Below are 21,200 nucleotides of genomic sequence, written 5' to 3'. Positions count from 1 at the left end.
AAATTTACCTTCCTCCTCTTCCCACTCCATGTGCTGTTAATCTGTGTTTGAACAATAGTTGCTGATATTGGGAAACTGTTTGGAGAAAACATTGAAAACTAAGCTGAATTCACAAATGGCTGATATGACCCAATTTGCTGAAGTACTTGCTTCAAGTTGCTGGACTTTCTCCAGGCCCATTTCCTCACTGATTGTTTTGAATAAAAATATGTTTGAATATATGCATTGGCGTTGGTTAATCCTAATTCTGAAATGTTTTGTTGCATTTCAAGTCTGCGACTTGCTGTCTGCAGTTTTCATAAAATGACTAATGAGCCCATTCCCTTTTTTTTTTACTCAGAAATTTCAGCTTCCAGCCGGAGAGCTGTGCATCACCTGCCAAAAGACTGTGTATCCAATGGAGCGTCTTGTTGCAAACCAACAGGTGTTTCACAACATCTGCTTCCGCTGCAGCCACTGCAACACCAAACTGAGGTGAGGATTCTGATTCCAAGTGACTTTTGGTTCGGCCTTATTCTTGGCTCCAAAATGTTTCAACTTGCTAACTTTTCAGCTTAATTTTGGGTATGGGATGACTAAACTTTGTATTGAAAGAGGCTTCCTGAGAGTTCTTTCCCTGCAAACTGCCCCTGCCCCCAGTGGCTCACTTAGGAAAATCAGCATGTATATGACCCATACAAAGAAGGAGGCCCCAGTCTGTGGTTGATCCTCAGCAGGCAGTGAGGACCTTACAACTGACCTCCAGAGTTCCCACTCCTGATTAACAATAACCTCTGGCTGTGCATCTGGAGGGCAAGATCAGTTCTCTGCTGCGATGCACTGCCTCCTGTCCCGCATGTGCACACAATAGAATAGTCTCTTGACAGTTGTTGTCCAGACTCTGTTGCTAGATTTCTTTTTGTAGACGTCTGTTATTACTGTTGTCATCTTTTGATGGCATCCAAATGGACCAACAGCCCAGTATAACTTGCTCATAGGATTATGAAGAACAAATTCACTTGTAGGATGGTGTGCTGTATGGGCGTTTGCATTGTAAATGACCAGTTGAAGTCTACTGGTGCAAGCCTTAGACTTCAGAAGTCTGAACATTTCTGATTTCTTTTGCACAGCATTGGGAATTTTGCTTCTCTACATGGGAACGTGTACTGCAAGCCACATTTCAACCAGCTCTTCAAATCCAAAGGTAATTACGATGAGGGTTTTGGCCACAAGCCGCACAAGGAGCTGTGGATGGCCCGAAACGAGAGTGACACTGCGGAGAACAAGAGTGAAGCTTCCACAGAAAAATCTGAGGCCAAAACTGAGAACTCTGGAGTAGATGAGTTTTCTATACTCAAGGTAGGTGTTTTGGCTGCAAGCATGGAGGCCTTGGTTACCAGTTCTTCACCAGAAAAGGTGGAGAAACCTGTAGAAACAAGAAAATTAAAAATAGCTTGGCCACCACCTACTGAAGCAGGTAGTAAAGGAGTTAGTTCTACTGAAGAGAGCGTCAGAGTTAACAAACCAAAATGGCCTCCAGAGGATGACTTCCAACAGATAACCAAGATAAACTCCGAATTCATTGGTACCTCAAGACTGAGGCGAAGTGCTTCTCTGAAAGAGCGATGTAGACCATTTACGATTGCTGCACCTCTGAGACCTGTAGCCATAAAAGAGCCAGGAAGAAATCAGTCTGCTAAAAATACAGTACAGGATGTGGTGATCAGCAAAGAAAAGGAAACCGAAAGAGAGACCGATGAACTGAAGAATGAAAGGAAGCCAAGTCTACAAAATGAGGACGAGCAACTAGTGGTTACTGAGCTCAAGGGTGAAAACAAAGATTCAGTGGCTGAAGAGCTTGTAGAAGTCAACAGCAACCATGGACAGCTGCCTCCAGATAAGGATGTAGAGGAGCTTTACCAAAGCGAAGAGGAGGCCAGAGAGCCCGATGTTCTGGAGTGTGAGGAGCAGGAATCCAAACAAAAGCCAGTCGAGTTGCAGACTTCAGAGGACAGTCTTACCCCAAATGAGCAAATTCCAGAAAACGAGAAAAAGCTGGAGGATGTTGGTTTTTGGGAAGGGGATGAAAATGAGGAAGTGGAGGAAACTGAGGAATTGTCAGTTGAAGAACAAATCAAGAGAAATAGATATTATGAAGATGAGGATTAGGTAATGTGGATATGGGTGACTTGCATGATATTTTAATTGGTGACTGGCCTTGTGGTTCATAGATGTCAGCATCAGCTCAGAACTTCTTGTTGTAAAGTGGTTTATTCTAAGTGCCTATATTGATGTGAACTTTATTTCAAGTATATTTGGATTGAGAGAGAGATGATTGCTACTTTGGTGTAGTTTTAAAAAAAAAAATCAATTGCTTTATTTATGCACATGTAGAGTGCCTAAAATAGCACTTGTGTATACTTTTGAAATCCTGCTCGCTCTCCACTGGTCATACCAGGCAGCCTCCTAAAAGGTACACTTTGTACAGATCTAAGTACTGCCAAGCAACTAAAAGAATGGGTATAGAATCATGGAATGTGGTGAAATGTGAATGTGAGGGCATAGGTTCTTGACCATCACCCACTAACTGGGCAGGGGGAGATTGGGTTTCAAAAGACTGTGTAAATAACTTTTTGGCTAAGTTGAAGGTTATAACTAAACTCTGTTCCACATGGTGTTCACTTCACTCCTTTAATGCCCTCTCCACATAGTCTGCCAATGTTCCTCATAGGATATATTGAACTTAGCAAGAAATAATGGATGCATTTTAAGAACCAGAGTGTGTGCCAGTACACCTTGATTACCAACAGTAGAGGAGCAGAAAAGGATATCTTAAGTTGAAGGTAACTGGGCATCCTTTACCTTGTTGCCATGCACTTGCCTTACATATGAGCCCTAAAATGAAAGTTTATTGCAGGTTGTGCCGTATTTGGTTCTGTATATTTTGAAAATGGAGCCCATTCATTGATGTCCTGCTGGATTGAGTACATTCAGCTGGCAAGACAAGGTGGTCCCTCCATCGCAATGGCTGAGCAATGACTTCAAACACTTTCTGTAATCAGCCTGCTTTAACAACAGACTTTCCAATTTTGTAGTTCCAAAGATGACTGCAAAAATCAAAGAAGATTTGATGGGTCCGCCCTACTAGCTGCTCTGTAATCTTGTAGTTTTAAAGATTACTTATTTGTTTTTAGAATTGTGTAACTGATTCCAGTGAGATGAAAATGGAAGCATTAGAATAACACCACTTTAATAGCAACGTTGTGGGCTGTAAACCTGACTTTAGTCTTCAAACATTGTAAATTCCTAAATCTGGCTTTGTTCCTCACCCTTCAACCCGGTTTTAAAATTTCTTGTGTAATGCAGTATGATTTTCTACTTAAAATTGTTTTTACATATTGACAGCATATAAGTGGCGACAAGATGCTGCTGAAAATATTAAGTGATTTGATTTTGCTATAACTATTTTAGATGGGATGTGCAGAATTGGGTAATAAATTTGTGCTATGGTTTCTGGAGCAATGCAATTTTAATCTAGACATTCCAGTACTCAAACTGCACAATATTGAAATGTGGTTTCCTGGTAGTGTTGGATATACCACTACAGCCTGCTGGTACTCAATTGGTTTAAAGTGATTTAAATAGCGCTGGTAAAGTCAGTCTTTTTATTACATTACACTTGACACTTAAATGATGTTTCTCACTTTACTGCAGGTAAATAGTTACTGTGGACCTGTAATGGCTTTAATGTTCAACCCCCATGACACTGCCATATAATTGGAATTAAGAAAGCACCACTGTAGGTCTTTCCCCCTCTCCCTTCATGGTAAGGTTGCTGGCGCTGAGGAATTGGAATACTTTCCCCACTTTTGAGGGCCCAGTGTCCATGTTGACACAATCCGATGCTGAGTGGATCTCCATCTATTCCAACAGTGTGTGTTAACTCCAATCTCCAAATAAAACATTTTACTTAGTTCCATATTTTGATACCAGCCATCCTCAACAGGCTGTCTGCCAGTTAAGGGTTAAATTGGGGCCTGTTTTGTGTTGTGGCTCCAACTGAGACTACTCAAAACTCCCTTCTTTGTAAGACTCCTGCAGCCAGAAGATGAGGTAAGATTTTCATCCCATTAATCCAGGCTGGAATCCAACCCAAGTCCCAGAAATGTATGGATCGAGCAGTAGCCTGCCATACCTCTAGTTCTCTTGTCCATTGATTCTTGTACAAAGAAACTAAGAGCAACTTAGAAACATTCAAAGTAATCAAATGTAAAGAAGTTAATTACGTAGTAAAACGAATGACTTGACCAATGCCATTGACTTTCTTTTCAAACTCTATTTTACAGTTGTGTATTGTCTGTGTTGCTATTTCTGTTGAGCATGTAATGAATAATAAACTCTTTAGTATAAAGATTATTGCACAAATGTCTATTTATTTTCTATTTTGCATCCAGTGACACTCCATCCAATGGTTCTGAGTGACTGAGACTTTGAGCATGGCATATTGCAAACCGTCCTACATGTTTATCCTGGCAATTTGCTTTGACCCCAGGTTCAACAGAACACTCAACACACCAGTATACTTAACCCACAGGAATCCAGTTTAATGCACAAGTCAAGAAGATGCTGATCACTTTTTATTTGTGTACAAGCTTTGAAAATGTTTTTTTTAAAAAACTAATGCTTAACTGGAAACTCATGATAATCATTAAGCAGCTTTCACAGATCTTGCACCATTCAATTTTTTTTGCATCCATACAATTTTTTAAAAAGCAGAAATGCTTTATGGATAATAGGTTTGATACTGTACCGTGCAATCAGGTGCTGCTATGTGCCCACCATTCACTGCAGGGGACATAGAATTAAGGTGCCAAACAAAGAAATTTGCAGAACTGTAGGCAAAGAGCAGGGGAGTGGGATGAATTGGAGAGCTCTTTCAGAGAGCCGGCACTGACACATTGGACTGCCCTCTTCCTGTGCTGTATGATTCTAACATTTATTTAATAGTTGGTGACTTTTGCTTCCATATGGTTGCTGATAACCCTGTGGTACCTTACTCAGGTGGCCATCTGTTGTAAACAGCCAGGTGCCCTTTTCTCATCTGACCACCTGCTCACTAACAGTGGCTCCGAGTGGAAGTGTGCATCGAATTTTCTCGCGCCCCCCCCACCCACCGCCAAAAAAACCCCCACAGATCATTTGACTACCTGACTAACTAGATGTGTAATTAAAAACAGAAAATGTGAATAAATCAGAGGCTGGATTGTGATTAGGACAAACCCCTTCCTCCTGTTTAGTGTCCAGGATCATTTTTTTAAGTTATGACTTATGCAGTTGATTTGATTCAGATGCCTATCTTTTGTGAGTGCTGCTCTTGTATAATGAGTACCAGATCATTATTTCTTCAAGTCACTATTGACTATTTAATACCACTGAGCCAGCTCAGAAAAGTAAACACAACTGATGTGTAATAAATAGTTCGACTTAACTTGCTTTTTGTTTTTCAATCATCTTTTGTTTTTTCCTGCGTGCGCCCTTCTTTTACGCTTGCATCAAATCTCGGTGGAGGAGGGGATTCTTTGTATTATTCATTCTGACCATCTCTACAGAAGGATTGAGTCTCTGCAAACTGATTTTAATTTGGAGTGTTAAACCAGACCAAAAACTAGGTATATTTCTCACTCTGTAACCCCTTAGCTTCCCATTGAACTTTGAGGCCTCATATTACATGCAAAAGTCCCATGCACTATTCTCTCTGGTTATAGAAGTACTATTTTTACCATTCACCCAAGTAAAATGCTTAAATCCTGTCAGAGCGGGGTGGATTTAAGATCCAGGAGGTGGTTAGACAGGTTGTGAACCTACTGCTCTACCCGACATCCCACCCCCCAAAGTTGTAACAGTGCAGCAGTGTTGGAAATTCTAGAGTAGGGTAGCGTTTGAATTTGTAGAACATGTTTTCCTCGGTTAATGTCTTCGTATACATCCAACTGGAAAGGTCAGTCTGTGGTCTGCATCTGCAGCCCCCTGCGCAATGAACAGATTACCAGCTGTGTAATGGGAGTTAGAGTGGTGCCTCTCCATAACCAATTGTATGAAAATGTCACGCTTTACACAGAAGTGCACAGTATTACCATCTACTGAATCTCAAATCAAAACTGGTCCTGTGGTTAATGTTACACTTTTTAAATAAATGCATTGCAGAAAGTTTACACTGCAGTAGATATAGCGCAGATACACGTGGCTGTGTTTGAGCAGGCTACTGCAAGAACTATTATGCGCCAAACCAAAACCACAGTTGATAATTGGGTGGCGGGTGGGGAGCTGTAAAAAGTGCCTTGCCCCAGTCTCTGTTTGTAAATGGAATCATTGTTTACAGACTCATTGCCTATCCACATGTTCTGGAAATGTCTTCCATAGTGCAGTAACAGGATATAACATTGTAAACCAAGCTGCTCTTAATAGTGAGCCACTGTGACCATGTCCTGTGGTCCACTTCAGATCCACAGCTCCTGCTTCTATTTGTGTCTCATTTTTAATCACTGATAAGTAATCACTCGGTGAGCTGGTCACTAGATGTGAGAAAATGGCCCAGAGGTGTTTTGCCAGTTCTTGTACAAGAAGCTTCTTCCCTTCCTCCTGTAGGATTGGAATGTATGGTGAATTCACAAGCTTATGTAATCTGTTTGCTCAAAAGGGTGTGGAAAAATCTTTTCCCCTTTTACTCCACTTTCCGCTTGGAGTTTATCATTCATTTTTAAAATTTCCAAGATGCCAAACTTAACTCGTCTTTAGTCTTCTGTAACCAGTCCAAATTTTATTAAGTTACATAAGCCAAACCAATCAGTATTACTAGGTGCAATAATTGTACTTGTCAACCATCACAGATGAAGTCAGACAGATGCATTAACTAACATTACTTTATTTAACATTTATAACATGTCTAATCGTCACAAGCTTAAGCATTGAGAATTATATTAACTGCCTCGCCCTAAATTAATTGACATGAAATCTTGATCCAATGTATCACAAAGCTCAGTCTTAGCTAGGTTTTGCTTAATGACAATATTACAGAGCTATATTCAAGGCCCAAGAGTGCAGTATGGCTTTGCAAGGTTATGTTTCATATTCAATGTGTTGCTGATTTTTCAGCACTTGGCTATTTCTCTGAAATAGGAACATAAATCGTATGTTCTCTTCCTTTTAGTCATCTGGCTGCTGCAGCTTGCTCTGGGATATTCCACTTCTCCGGGAATGCTTTTTGTGAGCTACCCACCTGTGGTAGTTTCACTTTTCTTCAGCTGTCTTTTTGTCTTATCCTAGCTTAATTAACCTTGCACATATGTTATCTCTCCGTACACTGTTTGCTCTCTCTGGGTTCAGAGACTAAGCATATTAACTAAGTTTTGACGCACTTCAGGTCAATTAAATTCTTAACCATTCGAAATGTTCCAATATTTACTCAATTATTTTTGCAGAGCTACTTAAAGTTATTTATAACTTTTTAATGTTTTATTCTTTCTAGACAGCTTCCTAACACTTGGAATCTTTCCCCCTCTCTCTCTAAATTAAATTCATAGTCATACAGCACTGAAACAGGCCCTTCGGCCCACCGAGTCTGTGCCGACCAACAACCACCCATTTATACTAATCCTACATTAATCCCATATTCCCTACCACATCCCCACCATTCTCCTACCACCTACCTACACTAGAGGCAATTTACAATGGCCAATTTACCTATCAACCTGCAAGTCTTTGGCTGTGGGAGGAAACCAGAGCACCTGGCGGAAACCCACGCGGTCACAGGGAGAACTTGCAAACTCCACACAGGCAGTACCCAGAATCGAACCCAGGTCGCTGGAGCTGTGAGGCTGCGGTGCCCACCACTGTGGGGGAAAAACATGGCTTTTCACCTTCAATGACCGGACTGAAACATTCATGACCATATAGAGGATTTACCCTTGTCGCCTGGATACTTTTGTAAGATGTCCTGTCAAACTGATTGTCAGATGTCACCAAGTTTGATGGAGGCCAGGTGCTGCATTTAGTTCTTGTGCTCGGTTGGTGAGTAGGGCACTGTGTCTTTGACCCCAGTTGTTCCAAGGTTCAGCCTGCTCATTAGTCCTTTAGTGATCAGACTTCTTTGCTTGTCCTCAGTTGCTTCGTCTACAACCTTGAGAGTCTCATTTAGACCCAGCTGGAGCAGAAACCATCTCCACTGACCTGGTAACACCTGGGTTTATAGGCCTTTTGGCTCAAGTTCTTTTTAACAGAACTTTGGGACTAATCGTTTGTTTTGTTGAATGTTTGTCTGTAACATGTTATAGAATGGTTAGCTTTCCTACACACTCTTGGGAGCTGTGCTTGTCTGCTCGCCTCCTCAGAATGAGCACAAACTGTCTGCTGTCACTTGTTGCTGCATGATCAAATTACAGCCTGCGAGCCCTCGCAATCCAATCATCGTAGCCCAGGCAAATGTATTCTATTTACACTTGTATTTCTTAACTTGCTGATTTCATGGATCTGGAGGTTTGACGAGGGTTGTTAACACGATCTATTGGAGGCTAAATCCTTCTTTGGGAGAATCTTGGCGCCATTGTCGTAATTTGTGCTATTTTGTATAGATCAATAGAAAATACCAAGCAGAAAGCATGCATAAGCTTGCATTTAGATAGCGCCTTTTGCATCCTCAATGTCCCAAAGTGCTTTACAACCAACCAATGTATTACTTTTTGAAGCGGGTGTCACCGTTGTGCAGGCAAATGCAGCAGCCAATTTGCGCACAGCAAGGCTCCGAAAACAGAAAATAAGTGAGTTGCCAGATAACTCATCATTGGTGTTCAGAGGAGGAATGGTGGCCAGGACCCTGGGATAATGTCCTGCTCTTCCTCGAATAAAGATTTATGTCCACCTGAGCGGGTAGATGCATCCTCAGTTTAGCGCATTATCCATAAGATGGTATCTCCAGCAATGCAGCACTCCCTCAGTACTGCTCTGAAATGTTGACCTGACATATTTATGTGCTGGAGTCTGTAGTAGGTTTGCGTACAACTGACTGGGCCAAGCCCATGCTTGCAACACATAAATGATGCATAACATAACCAATTAAAGGTGAGATTTTGAATATTTAACTGTGAAAACAGCCCAAACATGTGAGGTTGGTATATATCTACATTAATTGCATATTCCTAGGTCTCCATAGCGACCTAGTCCACATTGTGCACTGCTAAGAGTACTTCTTCACAAACTCTTGTTTTCACCAAGTGAAAATGTAATTAATTAGTGCAGAGACTCTACAATTGGATTGTGGTGACTTTACTTGTGGTGTTATTCAGATGATAACATGGAATGTAGGAGAGGGAGCAAACAAATCATAAACCATTTCTCAACTACCAGTTGACCAAAGCTCTTCCTATGGCACAAAGTGCTGGTTGTTGTACTGTTGCCTTCTGAAGCATAAAGCGGAGATATTGTTTGGTGTGTTTAAGATGTATCCATTTCAAGTGTCATTTCTTACACAAAAATGAAAAATATTTATATATCCTCCCTGTCCTGAAAAAGCCTGAATGACGTTTTCTGCTCTCCTGGTATAATTTAGGGTCATCATCATTTATTGGGCTCCTTTCTGAAAAATTGCTCTTGGGACTGCAATGAGATTGCTCTTTAGGATATTAGGGAGCATCTATGTTTACAGGTCCTGTGCATCAGATTAAGAGTGTAAACTTTACTGTAATAGAGGTCCATTCATATAGTATGAAAATGTAAATCTTCAGTCTAAGTTTGAGATATTTTCCTATCACTGCCTCAACATAAGTGCATGACACCTATGCTAGCAGCTCAGCCACTCATGTTCACTATTATAATGTAGATACCAATCATATCTACAGCTTCTTTCTCCCCTGCCCCCTCTCCTCAATGATCTCAGTCATAGGTTAAAATTCCTTTAGGCCTGAAATGGGTGCTCCCTACTGGGAGGCCTTGAAGTTAGGCCTTGGCTCTCAATAATATTTGCCTTCACAGGGTGCTTGGTCCTGAAGGTGGTGGAGTGGCAATTACGCTGGGGCAATTAGGATATTGTGGAGTCAGGGCAGCTCTCCTGGCCCCATAGCAACAATTTTTTTAAACTCTTGAGCATACCCACCACCCAAGAATCCTGACTAGAGCAGGCCCAGTGCTGTCTCCACTCACCCCTGTCCTATTTCAGCAACAGGACCTAAAACAGTGTTGGGCACCTCATCTCGATATGTAAGGGGCCTGACTCCTGTTTCAGGTGGCCACTAAACCTGGCTTTATCTTCAAACGATGGGTTTTGTTTTAAAAGTGTACACACCTCATTTGTGAAGTAGATTCGAAACTTGTAACAAATATCCGCTGGTCATATTACATCAGCAGCTAATTTTGGAATTATCACCATTTAAACTAGCAACTTTTGTGTAACGGTTTGCTGTGTAGCAAACTTCTTTTGGTAAACTCTTTTCCATTTGTTCATTAGCACATTTTTGTGAAGGCAGTGAGAACCCTTTTCACATGTTCACACTCACTCACTTTCCAGCAAGGATTGCAGGACAGTAATCAGGGGCCAGAACCCTAGGTTAAACCAGCCTGGGTTTAGCAGTGGCTGCCTGGTAATTTTCTGGAATAACAAAACACAGTAAAGGTCCTGTTTAAAACAGCACTTCTTTTTAAACATCTATATAGGGCTACAGAGTGGGATCAGTTTTGCTTGATCAGAATTGGTGCAGACATGATGGGCTGAATGTCCCCCTTCTCTACTGTAAATGTCTGATTCTTTGCACAAGTGTGTTTGTGCAGATCATTTTGAAATGAACACCATTTGTTTTGCCAAAATTAGAGCAAATAGCATTTACACAGCACCTTTTTTAATGTCGAAAAATGTCTCAAGGTGCTTCATAGGAGCGTGATCAGACAAAAATGCAATACTGAAACAAAGGAAGAAATATTAAAGGGGATAACCAAAATCTTGGTCACAGTAGGGTCTTAATCAGAAGAGAGGAATGGGGCGGCCCCATCCTAGCTGGCTTTCCCAACCCCAGCACTTCCAAGGCCGAGGGTGTACTGAAGCCCATTCTAGCACCCTATCTGGATCAGCCAAGATTTGCTTACTGAGCCCAGATCAGGGATTGATGCTGGGACTGGAGAGTGCAAGTTTGAATTATGGGTATACAGGTTTGTTTCACCTAAAAGGCTGTTTCCACAAGGTGCGTTGTAACACCTAGCTGAGACTGTCACTCCTACATGGGCATTTCAGTGTTGCGTTAAGATAACCTGCAATCCTCTTCTTGTAAAACACACCTTTGTGTTGGAGGCAAATACTTGCTCAGAACAGATCCTGGACTGATCTGCTTGTATCCAAATTTAACCATCCCCCTCTGCCATAGTCCGTAGTTTAGGGTTAAAGAACACATCGGTCCAGGACTGCGTAAACTTCATACTGTAACGGTAGATGCATGTGGCAGTAAGTGTTTGCAAAATGAACCATAGAAAAGTTACAGCACAGAAAGAGGCCATTCAGCCCATTGTGTCTGCACCAGCTGAAAAAACTAGCCGCCCAATCTAATCCCACCTTCCAGCACCTGGTCCGTAGCCTTGCAGGTTACAGCACTTCAGGTGCATGTCCAGGTAACTTTTAAATGTGTTGAGGGTTTCTGCCTCCACCACCAATCTGGGCAGTGAATTCCAGACACCCACCACCCTCTGGGTGAAAAAGTTTTTCTTCATGTCCCCTCTAATCCTTCTACCAATCACCTTAAATCTGTGCACCCGGTAATTAACCTCTCCGCTTGGGGAAACAGGTCCTTCCTCTCTACTTTATCTAGGCCCCCTCATAATTTTGTACATCTCAATTAAGTCACCCCTCGGCCTTCTCTGTTCTAAGGAAAACAACCCTAGCCTAAATGGATAACCAAATACTTAATTGAAAAAAAAACAACTGCACATGTCACTGCCATAGTAAGAGCTTTTACATTAGTGCAACAAGCTGGTTACTGGCACATTTTACAATGTCTAAGAACAAAAATCATTTGTAAAATAGTTGAATCCTTTCACAATTCCTCACATTCACGTCAAGGACAATTAAATAAAATATTAGTCACAATTTCTGCAATCTTCCATGAAGAGGATACAGTATATCCAGTAACCATGGGATGTAAACAACAGCAGCATTAATACACTGAAACCCGTATACTAATCCTTACAATGCTTCATACACATCTAGTACCAAGTATATCCTTCATGGAAAGCAGTAATACAAGGCACTTTCCTCAGTCATAGCCACTTAATGGTTGCTGAACAGAACTTGGTTTCCTTTCTATGATTTTGAGATCCCAAAATCACGTGTTTAGGGTTGCCATATTTTACCAAAATGATGCTGATTATGTGTGGGATTGTGGCTTGAGGTTGAGGTTTGCTGTACTGCTAAGGAATTATCCATCACAAACCTCAATTACCTCTAATTGTTTCCACATCATGATAAAGCAATGTAAACAGGAAATATTTTTTTCATTCCTTTGGCACCCAAGTTTCCTGATTAGTGTTCTTTTAACATCAGTGGTAAGTGCTGGTGTTAAAGAAAATGCTGATCATAAAATCTGGGCTTGCTGGTATCAGGTTTATATCATAATTTCTGGATACTTGGCTCGAAACTGGACAGGTGGCAACCCTACAGCAAACCATTATAATTTATTCTCTGGGGACAAAGGAACTGTCCCACTCTCAGAAAACTGGCTACTCCACAGCTGTGTTTAGAATAAAATGTGATGCACACCCTCTTTGCCCACTTTAAATCAAACACCCCCCAGCAATCCTGGAATACTGTGGCCCATTCTGTATCCCAGTTTATGAACTTTGATACCATAATGCTGAGAAAAGAATAGTGCAATGCTAAACGATCCTATATAATTTAGCCTGTCCTCCCCTTGTCTCCCTCAACCCCCACTCCCTTCAAATTTTGCTTTTGGACTGAGGTACTGCTTGTCCCCTCCCTTCTCTTCTGAACACATCCACCTGTTTCCTTCTGGTATTTCTCTGCACTGATCACTATCTTCTTTGATCCTACTGTACACACAATCAGACTGAACTCGGCAAACTCCGTAAAACTGCCTGGGCGGGGGGCGGCGGCGGGGGAAGGGAGGGTTTTACTGGTTTCAGTTGGAGTGAGGGACCAAGTGTGTATTTGTAATTCAGTTCTTGTATTTAGGCAGGCTGGCAAGACTTTGCAGTCCCATTTGCAGCATAACATTGTCTATTGCCATATATATGTACAGTGTGTCTGATTCATTCTGAAATCTGTCTAAAACTCGAGAGCTAAGCACTTTCCTGAAGAAAGTCTGCTCCTTACATATGGATGTTATTTGTCGGGTGGGGAGGGAGGCTAACAGCATTCAGTATTAATCTGCCCAAATTTTGGTTGCCTCTTTAATCTTCATTTCTCCTCACCTCTCCTGCAGGTTCGCACATATTGGGTCACCAGGTGTGGGCACACTTTTAACACCTCACTCAACTGACCATTCTTCGTGTGCGAGCCTCCGACGGTGATTGTCAGGCTATTTAACTATGGAAGTGTCATAACTAAGCCTGATTTTGCCCTCTCATCAAAGTCAGGCAACTTGCCCCTGGTCTCAATGGATCGTGACATGCAGTGGAAACCCTGATTTTTCTTTTTTTGGCTGGCCGCCTCACCCCAACAGAGGAATAGTGAGGAAAATTGCTGCACCCCAACAATTGCTTCAGCTAACTCAGTACAGGTCAGGGATCCATCCTGGTTTGTGTCTGGGTCCCACACTGGCTGTTACCCTACTGAGAATGTCTTTGAGACATTCATTGACAATAGGATTGAATAAAACCCATCTGAAGGTGGTTACTTTCTGGAGGGCACATACTTGACCCTTACAGGCAACTCGATATTAAGATAAAATCGGCTTTTGTTCTATTTCCAGCCAAGCTGAAAACATCATTGACATGGTCAGCTAGTCCAGCTTTAACTGGTGGCTCAGAGTGTTGTCCTGCAGCTTCTGAATAAAGTTACTATGACTCCTATAAAGTATTCTGGAACAGGAGAAGTTCCATTGACTAGTCACATTTCTACAATTAGGTGGATCTTTACACTGTCTGGGTTTCATTTCATGAAAATGATTCCTTGTCACTCTGATTTATTGGGTTTACACCCCATATTTCCTGAAATTTTCCAGGCCAATGGTCCACATCATTCTTTGGTTTTTGAGAGTGGAACCTTCTTCTCACTTCAACACTTCTGCCTCCTCCCCAAATGACTAGTAACCATTTCCCGCCCTGAAATGTACATGGGAGCTGAGCTACAGTCAAACTTACAACTTCTTGCTGCCAAACTGTTCTGACACTGGATCCTGACACACAGCAGGGCGTAAGGTGGGTGGCTCCTTTTTCACAGATCAGCTATTTCATCATCTTCATCGAGCACAAGTTGGATCACTGCATCACACTATAGAACAGGAGAATTCTAACAGAGGAAGGTAGTATGCAGGGATCCTTTAAATTTGTATGACTGAAGTTGCAGTCAGCAAGTCTTACTTTCATGTAATGAGAAGGTCCACGAAAAGTTGAATTTCCCTTATCAAGGTGTACGTCCTCCCCATAAGAAGTATCATGCCATTACTAAGTGCAGAATAAGTACTCTAAGTATGTGTTGTGCAAATTTAAGTCTAATTCAGAGAGGTGCTACTTGCCTGGTATTCCCCATAGTTCTATGGGTTGGTGAACCTATCATTACTGGCATATGGATTGTGGCTGGACTGAAGCCGAGACATGACAGCATTCAAGAAACACATGACGTTGCATCTGCATGTACCTTACTTTGGAAATGCCACATTCCTTGAATAGAAGAATTCTGGAATAGGTCAATCATTCATCTGCTCTCTAGGGTTTACGACCCCAGTTTCTCCCCACCCTTCCACTCCCCCACCCCATTTAAAAAAAAATATAGATCATATCTACATGTTAATATTCTCTAAACAGCAGAGAGAAATATTCTGCCCCACAAACATCTCCTCCATCATCTTGTCACTCCTTGACTCACTCACAGAAATACCCACTAGAATGAACTCCCTTCATTCACCTAGCCACTGGTGCTGAAACCCATTCTCTGGGACGAGCTTGGGTGCAGATGTGCGATAAATTGGATTCCAAACCAAGCAGTGAGCAATGGTAAGTGTGCTTTTAGATCTTTAAAATTTCCTTTGTTTCGCTAGTTGAGCCACTTAAGATCAGGGGAGAGTTATGAGGGAGCAAACATCCTTAAATCCAGGTAGATTCCACACAGAACAAAGGCCAATGGACTGTACAGTACTGAAGAGCCACATTTCAGATTTCAAACCCCATCATAGTGCATAATGACTAGTTTTCATATTCCTCTTCTGTCCATGTTCATTTAACAGCAAGACTGAACTACACAAATGGAGTTTATACTGTGGATTCTTTTGATGAGCCTGAACCAAAATTAGTCTGAAGTTCCTTTTAAACCCTCATGACCTTGTTAATAGGTGGTCTAAGTTCAGGGTTTGCAGAGAAAATCCTATTGGTAACAGATGTTTAAGGTAACTCTGAGAAAGGTATCCTAAGTAGCCTGTTTTGCTGCAACAAGTGACTGATGGGGCTCCAGTCATAGGGTTTATCTGGTAAAGAGCTCACTGATAACAATCCTTCGAAACCCTGCTCACTGCTGCAGCACCTAACCTGTTACTTGCGCACGGAGGAACAGTAGCCTAGCCATTTATAAATAGAAGCGCTTTAATCTTCCTATGCCATTGACTCATTTTTCCCCTATTTTAACTAGTGACTAAAAGTTCCTATGATGTGAAAATGGTTAAGCCACACTAAATTGTCTTATTGTTGTAAATGCAATACAGCCTTATACCCAGTGGTACTGCAGCATATGTACACCCACCTTTAAGGAAAATTCAGCACAGTTAACACTTTTCATATCCCAATACTTAACAGGTCTAGAAGAGAAGTAAATATGACACTAATCCTGTAAATTAAATGACAAATAATCTAAATGAAATGGACAGAGTGCATTCATGTTTTGAGACCTTTCTCTGGTTTCTTACCTTCAAACACTGAATCTAGGCTGCAAGGGGGAGGGAGATAAAATGGCTTTTCTTTATAATTCCAGAACTGAATTAAGACGCTTTGCTCTATTCAAGGAGACATGAGCCCATTGTATATGGTTAAGATATTGGAGCTGATTCTAGTGCCAGGTAATTTGACAATCTTTGAAAATCCTTTGTCGAATATTGAGCTATTACTACTACAGTATTGATAGTATGTAGAGGATTAGTTGAAGCATGATAATTAAACAGCGTGTATAAAGTGCTCTTGGGGAGGGGCAGGGGAGGTTCAGGTCGTGTTGATAGAGAGGTGTCCCAGAATTCTTTGGTACCAGTTGCTGAGGAGAATCGTCATCTTACGCTGAGCTGTGCAAATCCAATGAGTTTGGTTTCGTCTGGGCTGTAACCCTCACAGCCAGAGACCTGTGAGGAGAATGAGGGGGAAAGAGTGAGCTTCCAGCTGGCATTCCTTTCAATCCTTTAGTTTTACATCTTGATTGGTCAGCAGATGCCAAATGGAGGTAGGCAAAGGAGTGGAATGTGGTTACATTGGAGGCTAAATTGGATAACCCCTGAAACCAGGTGCGGGGATTGCAATGCGCAATTAACCTGCATATTCAATGTAATGCAGGCAGCACATCAACTTTATGCTTCCTGCTCATTTGAATGATTGCTGCATGCAGCCAGCACTGTTCATTGGCTGCACACACTAGCAGGGAGCCCAAACTCGTAACTGCCTAGCACCAGTTAAAGCTAGCCTGCACTGCTTAAAGGGGTGATGCATTGTGGCTGCAGCAGGTGCAGAAAGTGAATCTGACCTGTGAAACATTGAACAATGGTACAACATAGGAGAGAGCAGGCTCCAAAGTTTTCAGACACTGCACTGGAGGCCTTGATGGATTTGTGGAAAGGAGGGCCGGGAGGCCCACCAGACATACACTCAGAAGGCAGTGGGAACAGATAACCGTGGATGTCAATTCCAGGAGTCAAGCCCCAAGAACCTGGATGCAGTGCCGCAAGAAGCTCAACAACCTCACGAGTGGTCAAGGTCAGTGAATGCATCTTCAAATGCCATATCCTTACAACTGCACCATTAGCCTCACACACTGCTCAATTCACCACACCCCTGTCACTCACCAACAACAATCTATCAATCAGCATTCATACCTAACATTCATATGCTTCACCTCACACACTTTGCACTGCCGCAAGCCTCACACCAACATCTCTCAGCTTGCACACACTGCTAGCCAGTCAACCATGACAGCCACGGCAGCCAAACAGATGGCATGACACTCACTGATACACTTCCCTCACTTGCAGGACAAGGTAGCACACAACCGGAAGCAGCAGGAATGCCTGCATGTCCTAACCTCCGCGGAGGAGATGGTGCTGACTGTGATTGGAATGTCCAATGCTGAAGCTGTGGTCAGCAGCGAGGCTGAAACCAATGAAGATGACATAATCATCATACCTAATCCTTCGCACATCCCACATGCCCTTAAACCCTCACTCTCTCAGGATCTGCACATGGTCAGACACCAGGGGCAAGCATAGCACAGGTGCTGTATGCTCACCAGGTTGGCACAGCAGTCCAGTAATCTGTCTTCCAACAGTGGAAGTAGCTCCATGGAGCACAAACCTACTATGCTCCATCAGGAAGACAGCATTCACCCTGTCACTCTGCCTGTGCCCTTCCTGCCAGCCAGCTCAGACTGCTGCTGCGCACATCAAGATAGTGCAATCTACAGCCAGCCTTCTCGGTCCAAAGCTGCTCGGTCGTTCTGCACGACCATCTGCAGTGTCCTCCACTGAAATTCAGCATCCTTCCATCAGCTATGCCACTGGGATAGCACTGTGTAGGAACACTAGAACAAGTAAAGGCACGTGAAAAACAGGGACTAGGGGAATGCACAAGGGTATAATAAAAGCAAAATACTGCAGATGCTGGAAATCTGAAGTTAAAAACAAGAAATGCTGGAAATACTCAGCAGGTCTGGCAGCATCTGTGGAGAGCGAAGCAGAGTTAACGTTTCAGGCCATTGACCCTTCTTCAGAATGCACAAGGGTGATAGGTTGACTTTTGAATGCAATATATGATTTCATTTATAAATTTGGTTTGAAATGTTTATTTTGTGGTGGCTTTTATTTTTGCGTGGTGGCCAAGTGGACACTGTGATGGTCAGTGACAGAGGTAAGGTGTGGGACTGTTGGTGACTGGGGAATTGGGGTTGTGAATACTGGTATTGCACTCAGATGAGTTCTTCACTGACAGCGTGGGCAGAAAGGGGCTGTCTACGTTGTTTCCTCCTTTCCTCTTCCGTCTCCTCCTCTTCCTCCTCATGCCCCTGCTCCTCAGCTGCTCGCTGTATAGCTGGTGGCAAGGGCAGCCCCTCATGATGACAGGGTTGTGCAACATGCAGCAGACCACCACAAATCTTGACACCCACTCTGCCAAGTATTATAGGGCTTCTCCAGAGGGTCCAGGTAACATAAATATTGTTTCAGCACACCAATGGTCTGCTCTATTATATTTTGTGTGGTAGCATAGCTTTCATTGTGGGCATGCTGCTGATGTGTGCATGGGTTGCATACCAGAGTCTGCCTGTTGTGCATTCCCCAACAGCCGTTAATTGCATGCACGCTAACGCCCTCACCAATATGACGTCTGGTGTGATTCGCCCCACAAGTGTGCGCATGTACCATGGATGCAATTTTGGAGCTTTAAGGATACTTGCGCCCAAAGATTGGTACTAACAAGCCCAATTTCTTGGCAATGTGTTTTCCAAGAAGTGTTTCATCGGGAGCATATAATTGGTGACTGGATCTGTCAGTCAGAATAGAACAATCTTCACACCATTTACTGCACGTGCTCGCCCAGCAGTTTCAGATCACGGGCTTGGCATGAGTGATAACTCGTGGTGGTCATGAACTGCATGTTATTCTGAGAGAAGAGCAGAGCTCAGAATCATTGATGTACCAACTTCACTCAAATCACGTCATTTCAGAACCATTTTTACTTTAACTGGAAAATCAAACCATTCCCAAAAGACCTTTTGCAATCTCAGAACACTGATGAGGCCCTATGTAGAATTATGATGTACACTGAAGAGTCTGGGGGTTAAAATTGCTAAGATGTAAACAAACCAGTAAAATGAGGTGGTAGATCTCCCATTGATGGCTTAGAACATAAGAAATAGGAGCAGGAGTAAGCCATACAGTCCCTCAAGCCTGCTCTGCCATTCAATAAGATCATGGTGGATCTTCTGCCTCCCTCCACTTTCCTGCCTGGTCCCCATATCCCTCGATTCCCTTAGTCCAAAAATCTATTGACTTCAGCCTTGAATTATATGTAATGACTAAGAATCCGCATTAGTGGTTAAGGATGGTGTGATGGATCTAATAGATAGACCAAGAAGGTCCCAGGTTTAAGAACATAAGAAATAGGAGCTGGTGTAGCCCATACGGCCCCTAAAGCCAACTCCGCCATTCAATCAGATCATGGCTGATCTGATCTTAGCCTCAACTCCACTTTCCAGCTTGTTCCCCATAACCCTCGATTCCTCTATAGTTCAAAAGTCTGTCTATCTCAGCCTTGAATATATTCAATGACTCGTCCTCCACTGCTCTCTGGGGAAGAGAATTCCAAAGATTAACGACCCTATGAGAGAAGAGATTTCTCCTCATCTCAGTCTTAAATGGGAGACCTCTTATTTTGAAACTGTGCCCCCTAGTTCTAGATTCTGCCCCCCCCCCCCCCCCCCATGCCAGAGGGGAAACATCCTCTCAGCATCTACCCTGTCAAGCCCCCTCAGAATTTTATATATTTCAATAAGATCACCTTTCATTATTCTAAACTCCAATGAGTATAGGCCCAACCTGCTCAACTTTTCCTCATAAGACAATCCCTTCATCCCAGGAATCAGGCTAGTGAACCTTCTCTGAATTGCTTCCAATGCAGGTATATCCCTCCTCAAATAAGGAGACCAAATTGTACACAGTACTTTAGATGTGGTCTCACCTATGCCTTGGAGAGTTGTAACAAAACTTCCCTACTTTAATACTCCATCCCCTTTGCAATAAGTGCCAACATTCCATTTGCCTTCCTAATTACTTGCTATACCCGCATGCTAACTTTGTGTTTCATGTACGAGGATACCCAGATCCTTCTGTACCTCAGCATTCTGTAGTCTCTCTATCTCCCCATTTTAATATTTTGCTTTTCTATTCTTCCTACCAAAGTGGATAGCCTCACATTTTCCCACATTATATCCATCTGCCATATTTTTGCCTACTTGTTTAACCTGTCTATATCCCTTTGCAGACTCTCTGTGCCATCCTCACAACTTGCTTTCCCACCTATTCTTGTATCAGCAAATTTGGCTACAATACACTCGGTCCCTTCATCCAAGTCATTAATATAGATTGTAAATAGTTGAGGCCTCAGCACTGATCCCTGTGGCAACCCACTAGTTGCAGTTTACCAACCTGAAAATGACCCATTTATCCCTACTCTCTGTTTCCTGTCAGCTAACCAATCCTCTATCCATTCTAATATATTACCCCCAACACCATAAGCTCTTACCTTGTGTAGTAACCTTTTCTATGGCACCTTATCAAATGTCTTTTGGAATTCCAAATACACTACATCTACTGGTTCCCCTTTATCCACCCAGCTTGTTAGATCCTTACAAGAACTCGAATAAATTTATCAAACACAATTTCCCTTTCATAAAATCATGTTGACTCTGCCTGATTAAATTATGATTTTCTAAATGTCCTGCTACTACTTCCTTAATAATGGATTCTAGCATTTTCCCAATGGCAGATATTAGGCTAACTGGCCTAGAGTTTCCTGCTTTCTGTCTCTGTTTGATCCCTGGTCTCTGTTGAGTTAGCTGAGTGAGATACCAGTGTTACAATTGGCTTCAATAGCCATGGGAGGGGGGGGGGAAAAAAACAGGTGCCCACTTATAGCAAGAAACATTCCCAGATCAAATACAGCAATTAAATACACAGTGAAGCTCTCCCTCCTCTACCCAACAGTGTGTCTGAGCCCCAAGCTCAGAAAAGCACCCCCATTGTATCAAAATCATGTTTCTTCCCCCATTCCCACAT

At 42.5% G+C, this 21,200-nt stretch overlaps 2 protein-coding genes across 11 annotated transcripts in view; one reads left to right on the top strand and one right to left on the bottom strand.

The window, feature by feature from the left end:
* Positions 1-4,372, top strand: part of LOC137358613 (LIM domain and actin-binding protein 1-like) — a 147,634-nt gene extending 143,262 nt beyond the window's left edge. For all 5 annotated transcript variants that reach the window (XM_068024682.1, XM_068024683.1, XM_068024681.1 and 2 more), the window contains 2 exons: positions 341-474; positions 1,110-4,372. In XM_068024682.1, coding sequence (XP_067880783.1) covers positions 341-474; positions 1,110-2,148 — 1,173 coding nt within the window. In that variant the 3' untranslated portion in view covers positions 2,149-4,372. The remainder of the gene's footprint in view (positions 1-340; positions 475-1,109) is intronic.
* The window catches only part of LOC137358615 (STE20/SPS1-related proline-alanine-rich protein kinase-like), a 103,907-nt gene that overhangs the window by 7,788 nt on the left and 74,919 nt on the right, over positions 1-21,200 (bottom strand). For 4 of the 6 annotated variants that reach the window (XM_068024690.1, XM_068024684.1, XM_068024689.1 and 1 more), the window contains one exon: positions 14,945-16,505. The exons of 1 other annotated variant lie outside the window; for it this stretch is intronic. In XM_068024690.1, the coding sequence (XP_067880791.1) occupies positions 16,434-16,505 (72 nt within the window). In that variant the 3' untranslated portion in view covers positions 14,945-16,433. Of the gene's footprint in view, positions 1-5,530; positions 5,609-14,944; positions 16,506-21,200 lie in introns of those variants that run through there. One more of the 6 variants, XM_068024685.1, reaches the window with a different exon arrangement.

This window comes from Heterodontus francisci, chromosome X, assembly GCF_036365525.1.
Source record: "Heterodontus francisci isolate sHetFra1 chromosome X, sHetFra1.hap1, whole genome shotgun sequence".
Classification (NCBI taxonomy): Eukaryota; Metazoa; Chordata; class Chondrichthyes; order Heterodontiformes; family Heterodontidae; genus Heterodontus; species Heterodontus francisci.
This window is presented reverse-complemented; position numbering and strand designations above follow the sequence as displayed.